Here is a 26,056-nt window from a genome sequence, read left to right as displayed (position 1 = left end):
ATCTAGACTCTTGTCCTCTCAATCCAGTAGTCTCTCTAATTCAACACAATTTAGAAATATAAGCTACATAGAGTCTGGCCATATTCACAGTGCAAAGAAGTCAAGACCACTACTTTCTGAGTACCTTGAGTTGGATCCAAGTGGACATACAGATAAATAGATGATGTGAAACCCTTCTGTGAAATACCACCTGCAAGACTAAATACAGAACGTAATTATATTTACTCAGCATTAAAGCCAAAGTTTGCAGATAAATTATTTTAAATTGCTTCATAGGCAAACTTTCTTCTAATAATAGTGGGAACCAAAAGAAGACTTAAAAAAAAAAAAAAGCCTTTACAGTGAATTGTCAACCTACAAGTCACAGACTTCTTTGTGAGGAAAATTCAACAAGAAAGTGCTTAGCAGAGGTGGGTGATCTGGATAACCAGTTGGGGTAGGGATTGGCTCTGGGTCAATTGTGGTGTATATACACACAGTCCAATTATATGAAAAGAAGAAAACAAAACTGGTAAAATAGCTCACATGGATAGTGCACTGCTTTGCTATATGCACGACCTTACTTTGAGCCTAGTCCTTCTACCTCTTTAAAGGAGACTTACAGACTGTGGTTTGTTCGCTGTTTCTATTTGTAGTGTGAAACTATGTTTTTCTTTAGAAAATCTTTAAATCTGTGTAAATAGAACCAATCTAAGTCAGCAAACCAGACAGAAATCTTTGAAAAAGACCAGAGCAATGAAGCCCCAGAGACAACAACAACAAAAAGATGGAAGTCTTTCCCTTTACCACAACATGAGGAGAACTAGAGGGGAAAGGCACATAACAGATGATCTCACTCATATGTGGGAAAACTAAACTCTTGGTCTATACCCCTGTAGAGCTGACATTACAAAGCATCCAGTGCTCATCTCTGGGTTAGCAAGTCTTATAAACATTTCCTCAATTGAAATTTATTAGATTTGATTGCCTAAGCAGTAAGGAGTCATGGAAGATTTCTGAGCAAGGTAGTGAAATAAATAGCAAGAAAACCTTCTGTGCCAAAAGGGGGGAAAAAGTGAGCCTCACACACGATGATGAGAGAATTTGGGACTGAACTGGTAAGATAGCTCACCTAAATAGTACACTTGCTTTGTCATGTGTATGACCCAAGTTTGAGATCAGCCCTCTTACCAGAAATAATTTTGATACTGTGATAATTTTGCCTCTATCTGAAAAAGTTAGCCCAGAGTAATGAAGACTTGATGACAACAAAAATAGGGACAGAAAAGGAGTCTAAAAAGAATACCAGTTGAGGTAGGAATGAGATAAGAAATTTCAAAATAAAATCCCTGTGGAGGAAATGAATGAAGGAGATTATTTCAATAGCAGAAATGTCAGCATTTCCTAACTGGGCTCCTGGGAACTCAAAAGATAATTATCTGGCAAAATCTAGAAAAGGAGCATGAGTGGGGGAAAATGATGAATCCAGGCAATCATCATAGAAAAATATGCTAATCCTTAGGAACAGAAAATTTGCCTTCCCTTATATATTGTTGAATTTGATTATTCAAACAAGTAAAAGTAAGCATATATGATTAAGCTCTTAGGAAATTATCTACCACGTTTCCCTCATTTAATTGGATAGTATAAAAAACAGGGATACTTAAAATAGTGAGATGCTCTAGAATTTAAAATATGTCTATTTGCAAAAAAAAAAAATCATGCCTTGTAAAACATATTATCCATGATGGAATTTCTTGATGAAAAATCATAACAAATATTCTTTCAGAAAAGAGACAATAAAAGCTACTACAGTAACCAAAATTAAAAATCTCAAATTCCTTTAAGTTTGAATAAAGTCAGGGTTTGACCTGACAGCAAATACTGCAAGTTAAACAGCCAGAAGTTAAGCTGCAAGAGCATAGAGAGCCTCACTAAGCGCTAAGGCAAAAGACCCAGTATATATTAAAATAACTCTTGAGAACATCTGCCCACTTATAGGAGTTTTGTCTCCACAGGGAAAAGAATTTGTAGGAGGCAGATTATTTTTTCTATTACAAAAAAAATGATATACTTTCAATGAGAAAGTATATCTATTAAATAATTATTAAATAAGTATAATCTATTAAATAGTTACATCTATTTTTAAAAAATTCTTTAAAAAAGAGTGAAGCCTTGGCTTGGTGAGAGCAACTAATATTTTCTATAATGTTTTTGAGGTGCAACTTCAATGTGACCAATTAACTATTTTGTTCCTGGTGCATTTTCTTTACTCTATTGTATAAAATAGACTTAAGGGTTCTTTCCTATCCCTTTTCCTGTGTAAATACTACTTAATTAAATAAGAGACATTGAAATTGTATAGCTGTTTAGGTAAGTTCTAATCTATAAAACCAAATGGCATGCTCACTTCCTGAGAACTGACCTGTTGACTGATATTAGTTCTGCAACAAAAATCCTGACAGAAAGATTAATACATCATTTCAGAATATATAGTGCCTAGAAAATGGGAAGTCACAAGACTGTGCTGAGATTTCAATGTATTTTATCTTGAGCTATTTTTCTTTGTTATTTGAAAATGTTCAGCATGCTTTTTGAAAGTAAGCTATATATACTTCCCCAAAGAGGGGATACAGATGGCCATCAGGCACATGAAACAAAAACCAAAAAACCTTGAAGTTCACTTACTATTAAGGAAATGCAAATCAATACCTCAGTGAGATATCACCTTATTATACCTGTGAGGATGGCTTATATTAAAAAGACTTCAAATATGTGGGTAAGAGTATAGAGGAAGAGAAACTTTTGTATACTGTTATGAATAGAAATTACTACTGCCTCGGAAAATATGAAAACTCTTTAAAGCAAAAATAAAGAGGGGGCCTATCTATCCCTACTCCCATACTGACAGTAGTAGAAAAGCATGCACAGAAACATTTGTACAGCAAGAGACAAAAAGTTCAGTGTCCAGGCAGCAGGACACAGAATCCTCTCTCCCAAGAATATTAAAAAAAAAAAAAAATGTAACAGCAGAGCACAAGTGGAAGAGATGTCATAAGACTAGTCAGGAGAAGCCTGCCAGGAAATGCCCAGATCCTAGCACCCCAATCTAAACTGTGCAACAATGTGAAACAGAAAATTAAAAATCTCTCAAGAACACAGCATATTGGATACTGGAACTGTTTCCAAAGCAATAGACTTTGGGGTCAGACTCCAGTTCACAGTTTGTGAGAATCTGTTCTACCACATCTAGAGTGGGCACAGAACCATACTGTTTAGCACTCAGAACCCTGAGCTTCTCCTTGATAATTCAAACACACATGCCCGCACACCCAGATCCTTACAGAACATCTAACATAATGAGAAGACAGAGGAAACTTCCCAAACTGCTGGACCAAGACAGCAATGAGAAGAAAAACCCAATTTCAACAGAGCTGTGTAAATTTCCAAAGCAGGTCAACAACAACGTGGAAAAAGATGGCCACCAGGAGCAGTCGTAGTGCAGGCACCGAGCCCCAGTGAGAACCCTGGAGGCAGAGCGAAGAGAAGAGAAAAACTCGGAGCCAGGTGGTGGTGCACCTGGTTGAGAACATATGTTACAATGCGCAAGGACCCAGGTTCAAGCCCCTGATCCCCACCTGCTGGGGGAAAGCTTCACAAGTGGTGAAGCAGTGCTGTAGCTGTCTTTTCTTCATCTCTAGCTATCTCTATCAAATAAATAAAGATAATTTGGTGTTGAAATAACCATATAGTTTCACACTTTCCAACTCCACTGGCAGAAAAAGAATAGGAGGTAAAATCAGGAGAATCCAAGTCTCAGGTTCTAGTTCTTCCCCTAGGACTATAAAAATGGCCACAACCAGGACTACACAGACTGACTTGACTTTAAAAAAAAAAAGTCATACTTATACTACAGAAAAACTGCCCCCCCCCCCACAAAAGTTTGATGCTCAGAGCTTTGGTTTTTCAGCAGAAGCAAACATTTTTTTTACTATTATTATACTGTATTGTTATTTCCACCGCATGCTGAATAAGGCACTAGATAAGTAGCAGACATTGGTCTTTTGTCATTTATTTCTCAAATAAATGCCACCTATACAAGTACATCCACATAAAAGGACCTCTAAATTAAGGTTTTCAGTACTGTTAGAATTACTGAAAGTTTCTCTCTCGCTCCAATAAAAATTTAGAAAAAAAAGTTTCACTTTCATATCTCATCTTCATTTTTGCCTTTTAGGTGGGCAAGTCCACATGTCTAACTTGTCTCCTTGCCTTTTCTCTCTCACACATACACACAGTCCACATCCTGGCATCACTATGAAACATGTGCAAACAAGGAGACCTGTCAAATTCAGGGTTCACACTTTTCCTTAGAAGGGATTTTTATGAATTTTATTTTAATGAGTTTTGTCCCTAGCATTTCACATGTTCTCTTAGAGACAAATTCTGTAGCATCACTCTCCTAGAATACAAAGTCTTGTAAAGATCTTGGCAGTCTTCTCTTCCACCACTTCCAATTGGAATACACTACAAACTACTTCCAGTGTCCAGGTGGATCTCACTTATCCTTATATGCTTTATTACTGCTATGTTTCCTAGTTCCTCCTACCTAGTAATGGGACTAAACCCACTGCTCCTCATGAGGGATCTTCCTTGACCCCCTTATCTCATGGTAAATGGTAAATTATCACTCTACTAGCATCGAGGGATTGTCACAAATATGTTGAGTTAAAACTTGAGTGAACCAAGATACTCCCATTACCTGTCCTTCACCCAACAACCATTGATAAAACTGCTTCCTCTTTCAAGTGGCACAGAGAAAAGACTCAGTTTTAAAAAAAAAATTGTAGACACACATCTTAAAGACACCACCCGTCTCATCACACAGCCTGGAATTCTGACATCTGAAGAAATCTAGAATGCTCTAGAAAACATTCACTTTAATAAGATAAAGTTTTGCTGTGCTACATACACATTTGTCATAAAAACACTCAGCATTATCTTTATACATCTATATTTCAATAAATGTTCAAAATACAATTCCTACCACAAAAGAGCCCTATTTATGTTAGTAGAAGATTCAAAAATTTACTAGCTAAAGAGTCATCTCTTTTTGGGCCCTACTAAAACCTAACTCACTTAGTTTTTCACATGTTCAGTTACTCAGGAGATGGCCCATACTTCCAGAGGGATAAGAATAGGGACCACTCCCAGTAGAGGGGAAAAGATATGGAATTCTGGTGGTGGGGAATGTATGGAATGGTTCCCCTCTTGTTCCAAAGTCTGGTTAATCATTATTAAATCTCTAACAAAAGTAAAAATATTATTCAGTGGGGGTTATAAATTATAATAAAACTCGATGAGGGAGAAAAACAGTGACATTTTCTCTCTAACAAAAGTTGTGATTTTATAGAAAAAAAATAAAGATAGCATATAAGTATCTGTGGTATGGATTAACAAAAATGTGAAAGGATATTCTGATTTCTACAACTGCATTCATCAGTACCCTGTTCTAATACTTTGTCTTTGCTTTAATTTAAATGTAAATTTGGGTGAATTGTATTTTTATCCTTTCTATTCTTATTGACAAATAAGAGAAACATGTCAGTAGAGATTAGGTCTTCCCAGATGCCAATTAGCAGCATGAGAGTGTATAATTATAATAGGATACAGATTAAGTAGGTAGAGCTAAAAAGCACTATGGAAACATTAAGATAAGAAAAGATCAGAGGGATGTTGAAACAGACATACATCTTCACTAGAGCCTAGACTACAGCTTCCTATAGCTTCCGAGTGATCTTGATACAGTACACTTTTACTGAACACAGGTTGTTTACCAGACAGTGCTAGATACAGAAGATACAAGTTTATTTCCATATTTCATAGTTTTAGTGTTCTCTGGCTGAAAATGTAGCATTGCATATTTACATAAAACTTGTGCTTTACAGTACAGAAATCTTGACTCATCCCAAATGCTCAGTTTAACTTTTTCCCCCCATGACTGAGTAGCTGCATATTATGAGACTAACAATTATTAGTGGAATATATATCTACTATAGAGTTCTTTTTTTTTCTCCTCTCTGCCTGAAAATATTGACCCAAAGCAGTGAAGCCCTGGTAATGAAAACAATAAAATTAGATAAAATTCCAAATTCCATAGAGTCCTCTTTTACTTGCAATTGACTTGTTGTGGTGATATATTGTCAAAATCTTGAGAAGTGGGGATCCTGGGGACCAGCTGGTGCCTCACCCAGTAAAAGCACACATTATCACAGTTGGCAACCTAGGTTCAAAGCCTCCAGTACCTATCTACAGTGTGTGGGGGAGTTTCATGAGCAGTGGAGTATTACTGCAGATGTCATTCCTTCTGTCTCTCTCTTATTTGTTCATTATCTTTATCTATTGGATAGAGACAGCCAGAAATCAAGAGGGAAGGGGATGATAGAGGAGAGCGACAAACACACCTACAGCCCTGCTTCACCACTTGCAAAGCTTCTCCCCCCACCCCACCTCCCCGCAGATGGGGACGGGGGCTTGAACTTGGGTCCTTGTGCATTATAACATGTGTGCTCAACCAGGTACACCACCACCCGGCCCCTTTCCTTCTACTTCTCTCTCTCTCTTTAAGTTTTTTTTTTAATTTTTTAAAAAAATATTTATTCATTTTTCCCTTTTTATTGCCCTTGTTGTTTTCATTGTTGTAGTTCTCTCTTTTTATCTGTTACTAGCCTTCTGTCAAAAAAAAAGTGGGGGATTCATTTTATTGACTTTTTTTATATTTATTTTTATTTATTTATTTCCTTTTGTTGCCCTTGTTGTTTTATTGTTGTAGTTATTATTGTTGTCATTGTTGTTGGATAGGACAGAGAGAAATGGAGAGGGGAGGGGGAAGACAGAGAGAAGGAGAGAAAGATAGACACCTGCAGACCTGTTTCACTGCTTGTGAAGCAACACCCCTGCAGGTCCTACTATAGAGTTCTATGGTCTATACAAACTCTTCCCAGCTGTCAGATAATTGTTCTCTATCACTCACTGATCCTATAACACTATGATTTACTTAACCTGTGAGTCAGTTTAATTTTATCACAGATATAAAAATGATCTTTTTTTAAAAGATTTTATTTATTGATTCGTGAGAGAGAAAGAACCAGACATCACTCTGGTACATGTGCAGCTAGGGATTGAACTTAGAACCTCATGGTTGAGAGTCCAGTGCCTTATCCACTGTGCCACCTCTGGACCACTGAAAATGATCTTTATTAGCATGGTTAAATAAATTTTGGCATATAGAAGAATGTTATAGAGCAATTTAAAAACATTAGATCAATATGTGCCAGCACACTAAGACCTCCACATTCTAGTATTGATAGAAATAAAACATACTTTATTAATATTCAATTCATCACATTTGTAAGGATATTCAATTCATCACATTTGTAAGGATCTATTTTAGAAACAAGTATACAGAAAAGTATATTGACCAAACAGATAAATTTACTTACTTCCTAAGCTGATGGTCAAAGGGTATTTTGCCCATAGGTTTAAAAACAAGCTCTTATCCTATGGTTTTTGTCAGTGTTTACTTTTCATAAATAAATATTTTTTAAAAAATCTCTATGTTGTCAAACAAAATCTTAATGCCAGCAATCAGGAATCACCTTACCTAATAATATACCCAAACTTCTCAAAAGGAAAGTAACTGTATTTTTTGCCTAGTATGATTTTCTTGCCCTTCTTTCTTCCTTCCTGTGAAGTCTTTCATTTTATACAGCAACTTGGAGGTTTTTATTTCCTAGATTAGATGCTGTATGATTCAAATTGACTTGTACTCAAAACTTAAGTTCAGGGCAAGGGAGACAGCATAATGGTTATGCAAACAGACTCTGATGCCTGAGGCTCCTAAGTCCCAGGTTCAATCCCCCGCACCACCATAAGCCAGAGCTGAGCAGTGCTCTGGTGTTTCTCTCTCTGTGTCTGTCTCACTCTCTGCATCTCTCTCAAAAATAAAATTAATTAAAAAAAAAAATTTTTAACTTAAGTTCACTGTGCTCCAGTTTCATCTTTTGTCACTACCTCAATCATACATTTCAGATCTTAATGTCTGATTTATGCTAATTTTTATATTCAAAGGTTAGAGTATAGATATAATGTATATGGTTCATAGGTTCCTGTAAAAGAATTTTAAAGTATACATAGGCTACCAAATCATTAGGATATGGTGTAATTAGTGAGGATTAATCAGCTCTGCGCTATGGGAAAACTCATCCATGAACCAGCCAATTGGAGAGGAGTAGATGGATCAAAATAACAGACTTAGCTCTGACCCTCAAGTACTTTAGTGACATTAATGCATGAGTACTGATACCTGAGACTATAGGGTACAGCATTGGAGTCCTTTAATAATAGGCAGTGAATATGTACTTTATAAAGTCTGAATTCAACATATATTTTAGGCCCTAGTTTCTGATAAATATGGAAATGCTTCATTTGCCAACTTTTAAAGGTGTTTCAGCTCGTACTGACAAATAGGAGTGACTATATGGCCCACAAATTTGCATCTCTGTTAGTAGGGGAGTTAGAATGTGAATGGGTCAGCTACTAATGTTGATCATACAAGGAGAGCTACAAGTCTGTGTGTTAACTGCTGACCTTTAGACAGGCATCAGAGAAGACTGGAAATGTTCATTTTCAAGGAGGTTTCACACCATTGTAGAAAAACTGCTATAAGACTTACCCTCATATATATGTTTCCTTGGGGACAGATATTTATTTCTAACAAGATATCAGCTGGAAAGAGCCAGGGGAATCAAAAGAAATCAATCCTAAGCCTCCACTTACAACCATAAACAATCACACACTTTTTTTTTTTTAACACTGGCACAGTTTACTACTACTAGATGTGGAAACAATAAATGCTGTAAGTTCCTAAACTGTTCTCAGGGAAAGTATTCCAAATAAACTTATTGATGTTTGTAATCTTACACATGAGAGGCGATTCTATTCACAAAAATAGATGATATGACAAGTGAGATTTAGAAGGACAGTTAGGAATTAAAGTACATCTTCCTGACTGACTGGTACTGAAACTCTTCCCTTGAGCCTCTTCCAGAGACATCATTAGTAATTTATCTTTCCTATCAAGAAATTTGGGGATTTTATATTTATGTACTTGTAGCAACCTAACATTATGGTACAATGAGTAAAGGAGGTACTTGGTAGTTTTAGGTCCTTTTGCAATACTGCAGAAACTGGTCAGGAAGGTCTTACCTTCAACACAAGAAGGCTGAGCCCGAGTTGTTCCAGCAACCTGACCGGGGAAGCAGGAACACTTGACTGTTTGTGATCGCTCTTCAATGCGGTTCTTGTTACAGCACCTGTGCACAGCAACCACCTCACAAGTCCCTTGCTTGATTTGGTGATGAACTGGTGGGTAAAGAAGAAGAGACAAACAGACCCAGTGTTACTAGGAGAAAATAAAATCAACAATCTGAGCAATGCTATGAGTACATTTTTCCAAGCGCCTCTGCTATGAATTTTTTGTGATTCTTATTTTGACGTCATCTAGTTGCCTAGAACATGAAAAGCAGAGGGATGAGGCAGTTCACTGACAAAGTCTGTCTACCATGTCTTGAGTTTCATCTACAGTGCTCCCACAAAATGGCAGAGCAATACTCTGACCTCTTTCAAAAATAACAGAATTTTTAAAATGCATGACAGAGAGTGGGAAATAAGTTTAAAGTCTGAAAAGAATAATGAGCATTATTGCTTGCCTAAGGATGGAAGAAGCCAGTTGCTGGAAAGTATTCCTACATCTGAAAGGCACTAAATTATGCCAGCAGCCTGAATGGGTTCTTCCCCTGCTTCTAACTTGAATTTAACCCCATGACAAGGACAAGAGAAAACAGTCAAACTGTGCCATCAAATTTTTGAGGTATGGAAATTACCACAATCTGAAAATGTGACATTTAGTGGATTGTCAGAAAGATCAGAATGTGTTTCTATGCAAAAACAAAAAAAGCATCATAACTTTTCCATCAACCCAATATTTACTATTATGGAAATTAAAATTCTATGGAAAAGTTTACATTTTTTGATATTTATTTATTTTCCCTTTTGTTGCCCTTGCTTTTTTTAATTGATGTTGTCATTGTTAGATAGGACAGAGAAGAGAGAGGGGGAGAAAAAGATAGACACCTGTAGCACTGCTCTATGGCTCATGAAGCTTTCCCGGGCAGGTTAGTACCAGAAGCTTGAGGCCAGGTCTTCACAGATGGTAACGTGGGTAATGTGTTTGCTCTATTGGGTTCACTGCGACCCAGCCCCTTTTTAGCCTTCTTTAATCCAAAGCTATTCCTCAGCAATTATATTTTTGACCTTGGCATTGCTAAAGAATAGAGGGGCTCAACTCAGTTTTGGCTTATGTTTCCTTTAGCTTATATTCAAGTTATGTTGTCCAATCACTGGTGCTATCACTTTTTTAAATTTTGCTTTGATTTTTCTCATATTTTATATGACAGAGAGGACAGAGAAAGAAACACTTGCAGGACTGTTCATAAAGCTCTCCGCCTGCCCATCCCAGAGGTGGAAACTGGAGGCTTGAACCTGTATCCTTGTGCACTCAAACTACACGTTCCACCACCCAGCCCAGTGATGTTATATTGTGTGCGGATTGCTATAAACTATGGATGAACTTTGCTTGGGAAGCAAATTACTTAAAGGTCTTTTTTTGTTTTTATCACTAACTATGCCTTTAAGAGAAATTGCAAACATGGGGGGTGGGGCTGGGTGTTAGCACACTGGGTTAAGCACACATAGTACAAAGCGCAAGGATCCTGTTTCAAGCCCCCAGCTCCAAAAAAAAAAAAAAAACCAGAAAAAATAGCCTCCAGGAGCAGTGGATTCCTAGTGCAGGCACCAAGCCCTAGTGATAATCCTGGAAGCAAATAAAAATAATGATGATAAAGTGTTAAAAGAAAAATTGCAAACAAGGGAAAAGGCCCCCATTTGTCCTAGTGACAGGGTCTTTTAACTATAAAAGGAGTAACATACAAAACCACATTTTCAATAAAAGTTCCTTCACTGAAACTATTTGAAGTTGGTCGACAGAAGGTATAAGATCATGGTGACTCATTCCATACTATTATTTCCCTTGGTTCAAATTCTCCTAACCACCCCCCTCCTTCTGCCCAACACTAGAAAATCACCCTCAAAGGGATCTCTCACACACTAGTGATCTTCTTAGTAGGCATTTATTTAAGTAGTGTTTTCTCTGTGGCATTCTCAGCAGTGCTCTCCAAGGGAGCAGAACAGAGAAAAGAAAAGGCTGAAACCGAGATTTCATGACATGAAAGCAGAGAATGAAGCTGTGGCTAGTCACTGCCTTGGGCAAACACACACAATATTCTTAGTTGTGCTTCCTTTACAATTCTCACTTTCTTCCCCTGTCCAGACTCCAGCTGGATTTCAGTCAAAAACAGAGACAACACAGTACTGAAAGTAAGACCATGGGGCCATCTTTGTAAATCAGTTGCAGAGTCAAGTATCTTCTGAGCCCCTACTATGTGCAAGGCTCTCTGCCAGCGATAAGGATAGAGTAGTAAAAAAAAAAAAAAAAAAAAAAAAAAAAAGGAGGGGCCTCTCTGGTCTCAGTAATTGGAGATACAAAATGGAAATGTCTGACTTTTCCCTACCTGCTAGTGACAAAGCAGAGAAAACAATGGACTTTGGAGTCAGAATTTCTGAGACAGTAGCCATCTAGAGTTCTTGAAAAATAAAGCCTGGGCAGAAATGAAGCCAAGAATCCAAACCCTGTCACAATAATCCTGGGAAAAGGGATAGTGGCAGCAGCAGAGGTGATAAATGAGGTTAGATTCTATACAGACTCAAGGCTGACTCAAGCCTCAATGGCTAGGAGAGTTAGGATGTCAATTTGATAAAGGCAGGGAGGGGGGATCTTATTTTAAAGTATTTTTATCAAAATTGGTTTTTATAGACTGAATTGTGCTTTTTTCCAAATTAATACGTTGAATCTCTAACCACCCAGTGTGACTGAATTTGGAACTAGGGTCTCTATGGAGGTCATTAACACGAAAGGAAGTTTTATGAGCCAGGGCCCTGATCCCAGAGTGTCCTTTTAAAAGAGTAAGAGTTAGCACTCCCCATGAGGATGCTCCCTCTCTTTCCATTTGTATGCAATGACAAGAAAAGAACATGTGGGAACACAGTAAGAAAAGGACATCTGCAAACCAGGATGAAAGCTCTCACCAGAAACCAAATTTATTTACAACTTTATCTTAGACTTCTAGTTTCCACAGCTGTGAGAAAAGAAGTTTCTATTGCCTAGCCATGTGGTCTGTGGTACTTTTTTAGGGCAGTCCAAGATGATAAATATCTTGTCATCTATTAATTCTATCCAAGATCACACAGTAAATGTGACTGAGCTGAACAAGTCTGTTGGAATCACTCACATATGCAGAGGATTGGAACATAAGACAGCATCTTTGTCCTCAACAGCTTGTACTTTTGCCCCAGGCTGCGTTAGTTTATACCAATACAGTTTATTACAACACCACTGTGCCATTTTCTTATTCTTAGAAAATATATACAGGCTAAAATTTCAAACCACTTAGGAACAAAAGAAAAGCTAAATATACAGATGCCTATTTAATAAGTGATAGTTTTAATATGGTTTAAGGTATAATTGGAGATGAATGTAATAAAGGATATAGACATATTCTTGTAATTTCCTTTATTGGATAGAGGAAAGGGAGGTGAGGAAGAGAGACACCTACTTCACCACTTGTGAAACTTTCCCCTTGCAGGTGGGGACTGAAGGATTGAACCCAGGTCCTTGAGCATTGTAACGTGTGCTTAACCAGGTGTGCCCCAGCCCCTTTACTGTAATTTCCTACTAACCTTTTTTTTTTTAGACTTAAGCTTCCAGTAAGAAATTTGAGATGGGAAAAATTAACATTACAAGAAATAACCAGAAGGCTCTTTAGAGGTAAAGACCAACAATGCCCTCTATTTAAATATCTCCCAATCTACCTCCTAATAAGTGAATTTGCTTCCCTTTGTCTCAGCTTTCACATCTGAAAAAATAATAAACCTTCTGAGATTTTGATGCAAGAAGTAATAGTATAGATAGACTTCTAAAAATGTTATCTCTAACAGAGTAGTTGCTTGATAAATACTAGTAGTAATATATAGAAGTCATAACATTAAGTAAAATCCCAATTACCGCTGATATCATTAATATTATAGACTATTTATATGGTAATTAAGCTGGCAAGAACTAGAAAAATGCAAAGAACTAAATCCAATTCATTCCTTAAATCATACTTCTCAGAATAAAGAAAATGTGGCTAAATGCATTCTGGGAGTGTTCAACTGGTGTTTGTTGAATTTCAGATTTGAGTCAGTCATCTTTGCTTTAAAATTGTTTCCCCACCTAGTAGTGAATCCCTCTATTTAAAATCCACACGTATTCATTCAGAGCTTCATTAAACCCTGATCTACCTCTCCATCAGAAACCAATTAAATTTGGGTCAAGTCCAAACCGTCAGCTGTGATTCCCATGTCCATTGTGTTGGACTATAGTGGGCTCTCCAGTTTCTGTTTCTCTGGCTTCTAGTCTTACCATTGCCCGGCACTTTTTAAAAGTTTCAAGCTGAGGAGGAGAACAGGAAATCAAATGAAGTGGCTCCTTGTGCTCAGTGGATCATACTGAGCACCTTTCTTCTAAAAGGGGAATATAATTGCAGAGACAGGGAGGAAACTGCAAAAAGCCTCTCTACTTGGAGGTAACTGATGAAGCAGAGAATTGAAAATTCACTCTACTGGCACCTCTTTCAGAGCCCCTTACCTCTCCTACAAAAGCTAGGGCTAGTAAAGTGAAAGGCTTATCAAAGGAAGAGGAGAAGTTACATTGCTGTATTCCATTTCAAAGAATCTATAACAAACCTATAGAGTAAAGTTGGAATGTTAAGAGATAAAAATAAGCAAGAAGACTTGTTTTAGTCCTCCAAGTCCCCTTCCATTTATGGTTTCAATGTTCCACACATAGTGATGAATTTCTGATTTGTCACCTAGTAAATCTGTATATAGAACCATCTCGGTGGACAAAAATTTATGTGCATATAGTGTAGAAATGGGTGATATCTTGCATTTGAACAATGGAAATATTTTGTTGATTCATTGCCTCCAGGGCTATTGCTGGTGCTTCCACTGCTCCTGGAGGCTATTTTTTTCCCCTTTTGTTGCCCTTGTTGTTATTGATGTCATTGTTGTTAGATAGGACAGAGAGGGGGAGAGAAAGAGAGACACCTGCAGACCTGCTTCACTGCTTGTGAAGCGACTCCCCCTGCAGGTGGGGAGCCAGGGATCCTAAAGCTGGTTCTCTCACTTTGCGCCATGTGCGCTTAACCTGCTGCACTACCAGCCGACGCCCGGAAATATTTTTAAAGTGCATATGTATTTGACGTTTTACCTTAGGAAACTTTGCTCCATTTAAACTTTCTAGTAAAGTAGACTCTAAGTAACACTAAAAATATTATTTAGCTAATAATAACAAATATGGATTTTAAAAAATTCAAACTCCCCCCATTTAAACTGTATTCAGTTTATTCGATAGGAAAGGGAGAGACACTTGCACCAAGAGTGCCACAGCCCATCTCCTAAACACTCCCTTTAAAAGATGGGTTTATTTTATGAGAGAGACAAGTGATCTAGTGAGTCATAGTACTGTAGAGACCAACCCCAGGCTTCCTGGCTGCAAGCATATGCTCTAGCTGTTGAGTATATCCATGACCTTCCTAAACTCATAAACAGCATAGTGGTTGACATATTATGTATGTATGTCATTTAAAATATCACCAAATCTACTGTATTCTTACCTTTAGTTTCCCTATCATTAAAGAGTTTGTTCTGCTTTAGATCGTAATGCTTTTCAGCTACCAAGTTGTAGAGGCTACCATGACACCACCTCTCCAAGAGCCCTTGCCCCGCCAGGGAAAGATAGAAACAGGCTGGGAGTCTGGATTGATCTGCCAATGTCCATGTCCAGTGGAGAAGCAATTACAGAAGCCAAACCTCCCACACCCCATAAAGATTTTTGGTCTATACTCTTAGAGGGATAAAGAATAGGGAACCTCCCAATGGAGGGGAGGATATATGGAACTCTGGCAGTAGGAAATGCATGTAATTTTACCCCTCTTATCCCATAATCTTGATTATTAAATCCCTAATAAGAAATATATCACCAAAATATATTTCTGGGGCTTGGTGTTGGTACTACAGATTGACCACAACCTCTTGTGAAACATCCCACCGCAAGACCCCGCAAACTATTTTTAGGCCATTAAAAAAAATCCAGAAACCAAAATATGTTCTCTAAACACAAGAGAGAAAAATACTGTAAGTAATGCAAAGAGTTGCAGAACTCTCAACAACACACTTCTGAATAGCCTATGAATCAAAAGAAGTCACAAAAATGGTCAGAAAATACTCTGAGATGAAAACATGTCACTAAGTGGGCATTTCTAGAATTAGATGTTTACATTAAAAATGAAGAAAATTCATGTTGAAGATTCTACATTTAACAAACAGGATTTCTGTGTCAGAGGCCCAGCACCAAATCAACTGGGACCAGACTCTGATTCTCTCTCTCCTGTAATATGAATAAATGAAGGCAAATGGTGATAAAGCACACAAGTTACCATTCACAAGGACTTGGGTTCAAATTCTCCATCCCCACCTGTAGGGGGAAGCTTCATGAGCAATGGAGCTGGTGGGTTTCTTTCCCTCTCTCGCCCTACCATAATTTTTTAAAAAAGGAAAAAATGGCTGCTGGGAGTTACAGACTTGTAGTACAGGCACTGAGCCCAGAAATATCCCTGGTTGGAAAAATATATATATATTACCCTTAGAAACCAAAAAATAAAAAGCAGAAGATAAAAGTATACAGCAATAAAAGAAAAAAAAAAAACAGACAAGCCCTAGGGAGTAATAAAATGTTTAATTAAATGTTTAAGTCAGCTCTTTGAAAATGTCAGTCACTGGCATAAGGATCCTGGCTCCCCACCTGCAGGGGAGTTGCTTTCACAAGCAGTGAAGCAGGTCTGCAGGTGTCTCTCTTTCCCCCTCTCTGTCTTATCCAACAATGATGACATCAATAACAACAACAATAATAACTACAACAAGGGCAACAAAAGGGAATAAATAAGTAAATATTAAAGAAAGAAAGAAAACATCAATTATGATCCCAAGAGACAGCTCACTTAGTAAGGCACATGCCATATGTTTGGTCCAAGTTCTGGCACCACATGGACAGGAGGAGACTCTGATGCTGGGATGTTCTTGCCCTCTAAATGAAAGAGCAGCCCACAGTGCTTAAATCAAGCATCTGGAATACGGGCTCCTCAAAATACAGGAAAACATCAGTTAAGTTGCTAAATATCCCCCAGAATAATCAAGAACTAGAAAAGGTGTGACACCAATAATTAAAAAGGAAACACCAAGGCAGATCCACTAACATTGAAAAGATAAGCAGGACTGAAACAAGAAGTGCTATCAAAGATGTCGAAGGAAATGAACCTTTCTTTCTACATTGTTGATAGGAATGTAAATTAGTTCAGCCCCTGTGGAAGTCTGGAGATTCTTGAAAATATTAGAAATGGACCTGCCCTGGGGATCTATTTAAAGAACACAAAAGCACTCTATCCAGTGAGATCTTTGTACACCTATGCTCATAGCAAAACTATCTACGACAGTGCAAATGTCAAACAACAGTTGCATGATTAAGAAAGTTATAGGATATATACACAAGGGCATCCAACTTGGCTGTGTGTTTTAAGTTAGATCCAAAAGTTACAGCTGAAATTTGATAATTTTGTAAAGCAGTATTAAAGCACAAATATAATAATCAAAAGAGAAATGATGAAGTCTTTTAATATATCTTGGATGGAACTTGACAGACTCATATTGAGATAAGTCAGAAGAAAAGTCTGAATACCAGATGACCTCACCCATAAGTGGAAGTTAAACAAAGTGAAAAAAACAAGGTGAAACTTAAGACTAGTTGTGGTCTGATGCAGCAGTCAAGGACTCTAAAGGGAAGAAGTGGGGAAGGACATTGGAGACCATGTTTGTGTAGGGAGACTTCAGTTGGTGATGGGTGGTGTACAGGCACCTAACAATAGGAGAAAAATATAAGTATTATGAACAGATATATGTCAATAGATTTGATGATTTATTGGAAGAGTCCCTGAAAATTATAAACTGCCAATACTCAATCAAAAAAATATATACATTATGTATCCCTATACCTAATAAAGAAATTGATTTTTTTTTTAACCAGAGCACTGCTCAGCTCTGGTTAATGGTGGTTGGGGGATTGAACCTGGGACTTTGGAGCCTCAGGCATGAGCATCTCTTTGCATAACCATTTTGTTATCTACTTCTGCCCAAAATTATATTTTTAATTCACAACCTTCCCACAAATTAAACCAGAAGTCTAAATGATCTCAGTTTCTTTCTTGAACATTTAAGAATTCACTTTTTTATATTTTATTTATTTATTAATGAGAGGGATAGGAGGAGAGAGAGAAAGAACCAGACATCACTCTGGCACATGTGCTGTCGAGGATTGAACTCAGGACCTCATAGCTTAAGAGTCCAACACTTTATCCACTGCACCACCTCCCGGACCACTTAAGAATTCATTTGATATATTTTGAAATATTACAAAAACTGCATCCCAGTAGCTCTTGTGAAACAGCTCTTGTGATCTGTTTTTAATATTGTATTTATTTCAGGGCCAGGCGGTGGCGCACCTGATTAAGCACACACATTACAGTGTGCAACGACCCAGTTTCAAGCCATTGGTCCCCACCTGCAAGGGGAAAGCTTCACAAGTGGTGAAGCAGGGCTGCAGGTGTCTCTCTCCCACTCTATTTCTCCCTCCCATGTCAATTTCTCTGTCTTTTTGTAATAATAAATAAAATAAAATATATTGTATTTATTTTTCTATTATTATACCTCCAAACACCCTAATGTGGGTTGGATAGTTTTAACATATGAATTTGGGGGTGACAAAAGCATTCAGTTTGTAACATTATGGATGAAACTACAGATGAGGTGAGCTCTTCACACTACCTTGAAACAATTTACATCAACACCTAGATTAGAGGCTCAGCCAGCACAGGTGCCCTGGCACTACAGCCCAAAAAAAAGGTGTAGGTGGTTGATTAAAAAAGAGCAGGAGTCAAGCCAGAGAGATAACTCAGTTAACCACAGGACTCCCATTTTGTGAAGTCCTAGGTCCAGTGCCCTTAACCAGCAGTTGCCAAAGCTAAGCAGTGTTCTGATCTCTCAGAAAATCAGTTACTAAGGATTTGAATCTAAAAGTTAAGCAACATCTATAGATGGAAATCTACAAAGGTATAACAATTCTACTGAATGAAAATAACTTTACTAAATTAAAATAATGGAAATAGAATGTTCTTTAGTCACAATGAAAATCCCTAAGCAAGGAATGAGTTCAATGAACTACTTGGAATGTAAATTATAAGAGCAAACATTCAGCGGGAGTCGGGCTGTAGTGCAGTGGGCTAAGCACAGGTGGCGCAAAGCACAAGGACTGGCATAAGGATCCTGGTTCAAACCCCGGCTCCCCACCTGCAGGGGAGTCGCTTCACAGGCGGTGAAGCAGGTCTGCAGGTGTCTATCTTTCTCTCTTCCTCTCTGTCTTCCCCTCCCTCTCTCCATTTCTCTCTGTCCTATACAACAACAACAACAATAATAACTACAACAATAAAACAACAAGGGCAACAAAAGGAAATAAATAAATAAAATAAATATTAAAAAAAAAGAGCAAACATTCAGCCAAACGGAAAAAAAAATCCAAATTTCTGGCATTAGATAAGATTTTTAAATCAGTTTTGAAAGTCTCCAAAATATTTCATATTGGAGAGATCCAGATTCAAAACAAAACCCAAGTTGACTAAATGCAACAAGTTGATCAGCATGAGAAAGCATAAAAACATGTTTGTGGCTGAAGGACAGGGCTTCAGACAAGCTTCTGAATTATGCTCAGGTATGATTCTTTTCCCTTCTTTTTTAATATTTATTTATTCCCTTTTTGTTGCACTTGTTTTATTGTTGTAGTTATTGTTGTTGCTGATGTGGCTGTTGTTGGACAGGACAGAGATGGGGAGAGAAAGATGTCATGGCACCAGCAGAAGCTTCTGTGCTACTTTCCCTCTCCTACTATGTGTTTATCTCCCCCATCTCTCAAGCTGAATGAAAAAGTTTGCTTGTGATTGAAATCACATATGGGCAAGGTCCCAAAATTTGATTCCCCCCTATCTCTCCACCTCTCAAAATAATGTGAAGTGGAAATGGATTTGAGAATAGTCTACAATTTAGCTAGGTGAGAAGTGCTATGAGAAATTAATCCAGGAGCTATCTCTTTACAGATATTGTCCTATAGATTATTTTTAATCTTTGAGTGACACTATTATAAAAAAATCATACCTGGTGAGTCTGGCGGTAGAGCAGCAGGTTAAGCGCACATGGCACAAAGCGCAAGGACCACCATACAGATCCCAGTTTGAGCTCCCAGCTCCCCACCTGTAGGGGAGTCGCTTCACTGAAGGTGAAGCAGGTCTGCAGGTGTCTATCTTTCTCTCCTCCTCTCTGTCTTCCCCTCCTCTCTCCATTTCTCTCTGTCCTATCCAACAACGACAACAACAATAATAACTACAACAATAAAAAAAAAACAAGGGCAACAAAAGGGAATAAATAAGTAAAATGAATATTAAAAAAAAAAAAAAAGAATCCCTTCCTGTCTTGCCCTCACCATAGAGCAGCTACAGTAGGGACTGCCCCAGTCTCCGAAGGGAAGCTGGGGTATCCTGCCCTGGCACTCAAGGAAGACTAGTCCTGAAAGGAGCACAGCCTGCAGTGTTCCCAGTTGTGGCCATGAGCTGTGAACTCTGACCAATAGGGACACACCAATAGGAGCTACACAGGCTCTGGTGCTATATATATATATATATATATATATATATATATATATATATGCCCTGGGTCAGGTGGATGGAGGTAAATAGTTAATTCTATCCATGGAATATTTTCAAGAATGGGAGCTACTTACTTCCTTAATCCAACTTTCTAGCCCTTGTCTCTACTCTGACACCATTTTCTCAGACAATGTTTTTATTACCTTCATGCTAGCTATCAAATTGAAATAAAAACTACTATAGGCATGGGCCCCCCTACAAACATGCCTAAAATGGACTTCCTAGCTTTCTTCCACCCAAAGACCCCTAAACTCATCTGCTCTGTTTCTGCTTTCTGGTTCCTGTTCATCAGCCTTTTTGTCTCACTTTATATTCTGCCACTTTCCAGACAAGCACCATGATTCCATTCTGACTTCACTGGGCAGACAATCTCACCAATGTATTCTGGAACCTGCCTCTCCAGAGCTCTCTACACAACTAGGAAAAGATAGACACAGGGTGGGGGTATGGATCCACTTGCTGACACCCAAATCCAGTGGAGAATCAATTACAGAAGCCAGAACTCCTACCTTCTACACTCCAAAAAATAACTTTGATCCATACTCCCAGTGGAGGAGAAGTGATAGGAGGAAGAGGTAAGAGGGCTCTCAGCTCCATCAGGTCCCAGAGAGAGAGAGAATGAAAAGAGGAGAGATATTTGGATGTTGTAATATGGGTATATGTGGCTTGGAGGGGAAGAGAGGACTGAACCTAGAAAAAAAAAAAAAAAGGAGACAGTTATGTACAAATGTCGACAGATAGTTGTAGAGATGATGGTTAACCCATGTCTGCAACCTTGGGAGAACCACAGTAGACTGCAATGGAAGCATTTGGGATTCAGAACTCTGGTGGTAGAATTGTACCCCTGCTGACATGTAATCTTGTAAATCAATATTGAACTACCAATAAAAAAAAAAGATCCCTTCCTATAAATTTTTACATGGTGTAAATACTGTAACAAAGTATTGGGGAATTTTTAGCAATACACACACTGCTAGAAGTTTCCTAGTATTTCCTTATGGTATTCACACCCAATAACTTGTAAGAAAGATTGCCTTTCCCTCACAATTGTTCTAATAATTTAAACCAGAAAGCTTTAAAAGATGCTTTCAAATCTGAATGGTTTGAATTTGCATTTCTTTAATTATTAGTGTATTGAGCAGCTTTACAAATGGTTACAAGAAATTTATTTTCAGTTCTATACATTCATAATTCTTTGGGTTCCTTCCCAATAGTCATTTCTTTATCATACTGCAGGACAGTCTCTTGTTGTATTTAAAAAGAAAACTAAGGGACCCGGCAGTGGTGCACCTGATTGAGCACACATGTTACAATGTGCAAAGAACCTAATTTGAGCCCCTGATCCCCACCTGCAGGGGGAAAGCTGGGTTGCATTGGATCGACCTTCTCGTGGTGCATCCCATTCATTGGGGAAACTGAGGATCCTTCCTAGCCGACTGAATCCACATGGGTCCCAGCCACTTTCAAAGCCAGCAACAAGCAGCTCCTGACAGCTTTCAACCTGACGCTGTTGACTGGCTACAGAAGAAGGGTAAACGCTAGAAGAAGAAGAAGGGGGAAAGCTCTGCAAGTGGTAAAGCACATCAGCAGGTGTCTCTCTTCCCCCATTCCCTCTCAATTTCTGATTGTCTCTATTCAATAAACAAATAAAGAAAAAAGAAAAGCAGGCAAAACTCTGAGCACACAATTGAAAATAGCTAGATAAAATGATTAGCTATAGTTCCCGTTAGGCAGGGAGGCTTACATATTTTTGGTACTGCTTCTGGTGTCACCATGTTCATGTACTAGCTTTTAAAACCACTTGTTCTTAGTTAATGATATACTGCCCTCACTTCCCTACTCTGAAAAAGATAATAATACTTGTGCCGCTCATCTCAGAACGTAATTGTGAATACTAAATGAGAAAATACAGATGCATGAAAGTTATTTGTAAGCTTTAGAAAGTTCTGAGTAAACTTCAAAGAAGTTTGGTATTTTTTCTAATTACACATTTTATTTTCAAGCTACAGGAAATCGTTTTAGGACCCAGGATTACAGTGGATAGGTCTGAGAGAAACTTAATATAGTAGGAAGATAAATGAAAAATAAAAGCTACCAATATTGCAATAAATGTATTTAGAGGGAGAAGGATTTTGTTCTTGTATTACCTTTAAGGTCAGAGTAGAAAGAAAGGGGCAGGGAAAATACACAAAGGCTTGTATTTTATATGTTTTAGGTGAAAAAAAGTTTTTTTTGATCCTGCATAACATTTTTGAGGTATTTTTAAAAGGAGATAAAAATCCTCACGGGGAGTTCCACAGTTGCCTCATAATTAAAGAAGAGTCAGCTGAAGCCAAGGTGATCCAAAGAGAAATATGTTCCCTCCATGCTGAGTGAATTTTAAACAGGTGTTTGCAGGTATCAATAAAGCTAATGTTAAGGGGAAATAGAAAAACAATGAGACCTGAGAGTATTCAGCGGAGACCAAAATTGCAACAAACTAGCCCCCTACACTCACTATTAAAAGCTCATTAACTCCCAGCTGTTCATCCATTAGGCTGAGAAGCAGAAAAAGCTCATGCCCTCGCTGTCACATATTTATACCAGAGGTTTTCATCTCATGGAAGAGAGAAGGAAGGAAGATAAGGAGAAGATAAGAATCATAATTATATAACCAGGCTAGGGAGAAAGCTGTGCTAAGTCTAATAAACCTCTCAGGCAGTAAAGTCAGATGAATATCCAAGGTCTGCCATGCAAGAGCGAAGAAGTGGCTACCCAGAAGCATCACAGGACTCTCGTCCTTGAGCTACCTCTGCACCTGAGCCCTATGACTTACCCTACCAGGTCACACCTAATCTCCACTACAAACTGTCACACCTGCAAATAAGCTCTTTTCATCAGTTTACTCACTGTGTCACAGAGTCCTTGACTGTGATGTTAGATTAAACAAAAGAGGGCAGAGCCAACACAAATCAGATTCAAACCAAGCTATCGGCAATGACATTTTCCTAAACAACTGATGGACTGGAACTGCTTGATGTATGATAGAGTTTCTAGGCGAGTGCCCCAAACTAGAAGATTGTAACCTGGTTCTGGCTCACATTTTTGTGTTTGTCTCAATGCACCTGAAAAATAAAAATTGTTTTATTGTTGTTGTCAACATTTAATAGTCAAGATGTAGAATTCAGTGGTCTTACCTAAAGTTTGTCTGGAAGAATTGGAAGACTGCACTGATAGCCCTACATTTGTGTGTTTTTATAAAAGACAAGACCAGTCTTTGGTATCTGAGGTTTTTAATCCCTTTTATAGAAGAGTTGCACTTTAAAAATGGGATCGTTTTCCTTTTATATTCCTCATGTTGTGGTGTAACAGTTGGCTACTCTGTCTACCTTGCTTGCACAAAAGTGTGCCTCGTAACATTTCCTACATTTCTTTTCCTTCTTCTGCATTCCAGGCTGACTTTTTCAGATCGGAAGACATACTACCCAAGTGAGCTATCTTATCAGTCTATTTCCTTCATTTCTTCCTGTCCTGGTCACACTTTATTAATAAACTCATTGACAAGATATGCATAACTTCTCTTAAAAATGGGGTTATTCTGGGTCCATGCTCCCAGAGGGATAGAGAATGGGAAAGCTACTGGGGAGGGGGTGGGATATGGAGATTGGGCGGTGGGAATTGTGTGGAGTTGTACCCCTCCTACCCTATGGTTTTGTTAATTAATCCTTTCTTAAATAAAAAAAAATGGGGTTATCAATGTACACAGATGCAATACATTGGACAACTATGATATGTAGCAAGGATAGTAACAGAACATTTGTGCTTGTACGGGGCACTACGTGTTGCTCGAAATGTCAAAATATTAACTGTAAGGTAGACTGTCAAAGATTAGATATGTACAAACAGTAATCAATCAAAACTATAAACTCAAATCCATAGTTAAATCAATTATATCAAATTCAAAGTATATAAATAGGGGGCCAGATGGTAGTGTGCCTGATTAAGCACATATTGCCATGCATGAGGACCTGGGTTTGAGCCCCCACTCTCCCTCTCTATCTTCCCCTCCCCCTCTCAATTTCCCTCTATCCTAGCTAATAATAAAAGGGGGGAGGGAACGGCTGCCAGGAACAATGCCAGCACTAAGCCTCATCGATAACCCTGGTGGCAATTAAAAAGGAATGTATATAAATACACTAATAAACAGACTGGATCGATGTGATAGCTCACCAAGGAGGGTTCAACTTTGCCATGCATAAGACCCAGGTTCAAACCTGGGCCCTCAATACTAGGGGAAGATTTGGTGCTGTGTGTCTTTCATTCTCCCCTCCTCTCTCTCTGATTCTATCTGAAAAACCCAGTACAGAGCAGTGAAGCCCAGGTGATGACAGAAAAAACAATCCTTAAATTGAATAAAATGAGAGTATTCCTAATGTAAGAAAATAAGAATACAACAGCAAAGAAAACTAAAGCATACCTTCACAGAGCCCTACCCGACTAGGGAAAAGATAGAAACAAACTGGGAGTATGAATCGACCTGTCAATGCCCATGTCCATGGGAGAAGCAATTACAGAAGCCAGACCTCCCACCTGTGCCCCATAGCGATCTTTGGTCCATATTCCCAGAGCAATAAAGAATAAGGAAGCTTCTTGTCTGATGTCTGGCATGTGAAGATCTCCCATTCTGTGAGGGGTCTCTCTGTTTGTTTAATAGTTTCTTTGGATGTGCAGAAGCTTTTCAATTTGATGTAGTCCCATTGGTTTGTTTCTGCTTTAGTCTTCCTTGCAATTGGGTTTGATTCATCAAAGATGTCCTTGAGGTGTAGGTGGGAAAGTGTTTTACCAATGTTTTCCTCGAAGTATTTGATTGTTTCTGGTCTGACATCTAGGTCTTTGATCCATTTGGAGTTGATTTTTGTTTCTGGTGAGATAAAGTGGTTCAATTTCATTCTTCTGCATGTTTCAACCCAGTTTTCCCAGCACCATTTATTGAAGAGAGCCTCCTTTTTCCATTTAATCCTTTGGGCCCCCTTATCAAAGATTAGATGCCCATAGGTGTTGGGATTTACTTCTGGGCTTTCAATTCTGTTCCACTGGTCTGTGTGCCTATTTTTGTTCCAGTACCATGCTGTTTTGATGATGATGGCTTTAAATATATAAAGAGCTCAGCAAACTTAGCACCAAAAAAGCAAATGACCGCATCCAAAAATGGGCAGAGGATATGAACAAAATATTCACCTCAGAGGAGATCCAAAAGGCTAACAAACATATGAAAAACTGCTCTAGGTCACTGATTGTCAGAGAAATGCAAATTAAGACAACACTAAGATACCACCTCACTACTGTAAGAATGGCATACATCAAAAAGGACAGCAGCAACAAATGCTGGAGAGGATGTGGGGACAGAGGAACCCTTTTACATTGCTGGTGGGAATGTAAATTGGTACAGCCTCTGTGGAGAGCAGTCTGGAAAACTCTCACAAGGCTAGACATGGACCTTCCATATGACCCAGTAATTCCTCTCCTGGGGTTATACCCCAAGGACTCCATAACACCCAACCAAAAAGTGGTGTGTACTCCTATGTTCATAGCAGCACAATTCATAATAGCTAAAAGCTGGAAGCAACCCAGGTGCCCAACAACAGATGAGTGGCTGAGAAAGCTGTGGTATATATACACAATGGAATACTATGCAGCTATCAAGAACAATGAACCCACCTTCTCTGACCCATCTTGGACAGAGCTAGAAGGAATTATGTTAAGTGAACTAAGTCAGAAAGATAAAGATGAGTATGGGATGATCCCATTCATCAACAGAAGCTGACTAAGAAGATCTGAAAGGGAAACTAAAAGCAGGACCTGATCAAATTGTAAGTAGGGCACCAAAGTAAAAACCCAGTGGTGAGGGGTAGACATGCAGCTTCCTGGGACAGTGGGGGGTGGGAGTGGGCGGGAGGATGGGTCACAGTCCTTTGGTGGTGGGAATGGTGTTTATTTACACTCCTAGCAAAATGTAG

At 38.4% G+C, this 26,056-nt stretch overlaps 1 protein-coding gene across 3 annotated transcripts in view; it reads right to left on the bottom strand.

Annotated features, from left to right (window-relative positions):
* TAFA4 (TAFA chemokine like family member 4) overlaps positions 1–26,056 on the bottom strand; it is a 216,128-nt gene that overhangs the window by 13,837 nt on the left and 176,235 nt on the right. For all 3 annotated transcript variants that reach the window (XM_007523328.3, XM_060202905.1, XM_060202906.1), the window contains exon 4: positions 9,247–9,402. In XM_007523328.3, the coding sequence (XP_007523390.2) occupies positions 9,247–9,402 (156 nt within the window). The remainder of the gene's footprint in view (positions 1–9,246; positions 9,403–26,056) is intronic.

This window comes from Erinaceus europaeus, chromosome 12, assembly GCF_950295315.1.
Source record: "Erinaceus europaeus chromosome 12, mEriEur2.1, whole genome shotgun sequence".
NCBI lineage: Eukaryota > Metazoa > Chordata > Mammalia > Eulipotyphla > Erinaceidae > Erinaceus > Erinaceus europaeus.
Note: the sequence above shows the minus strand (reverse complement) of the source record. Positions and strands in the feature narration are given on the sequence as shown.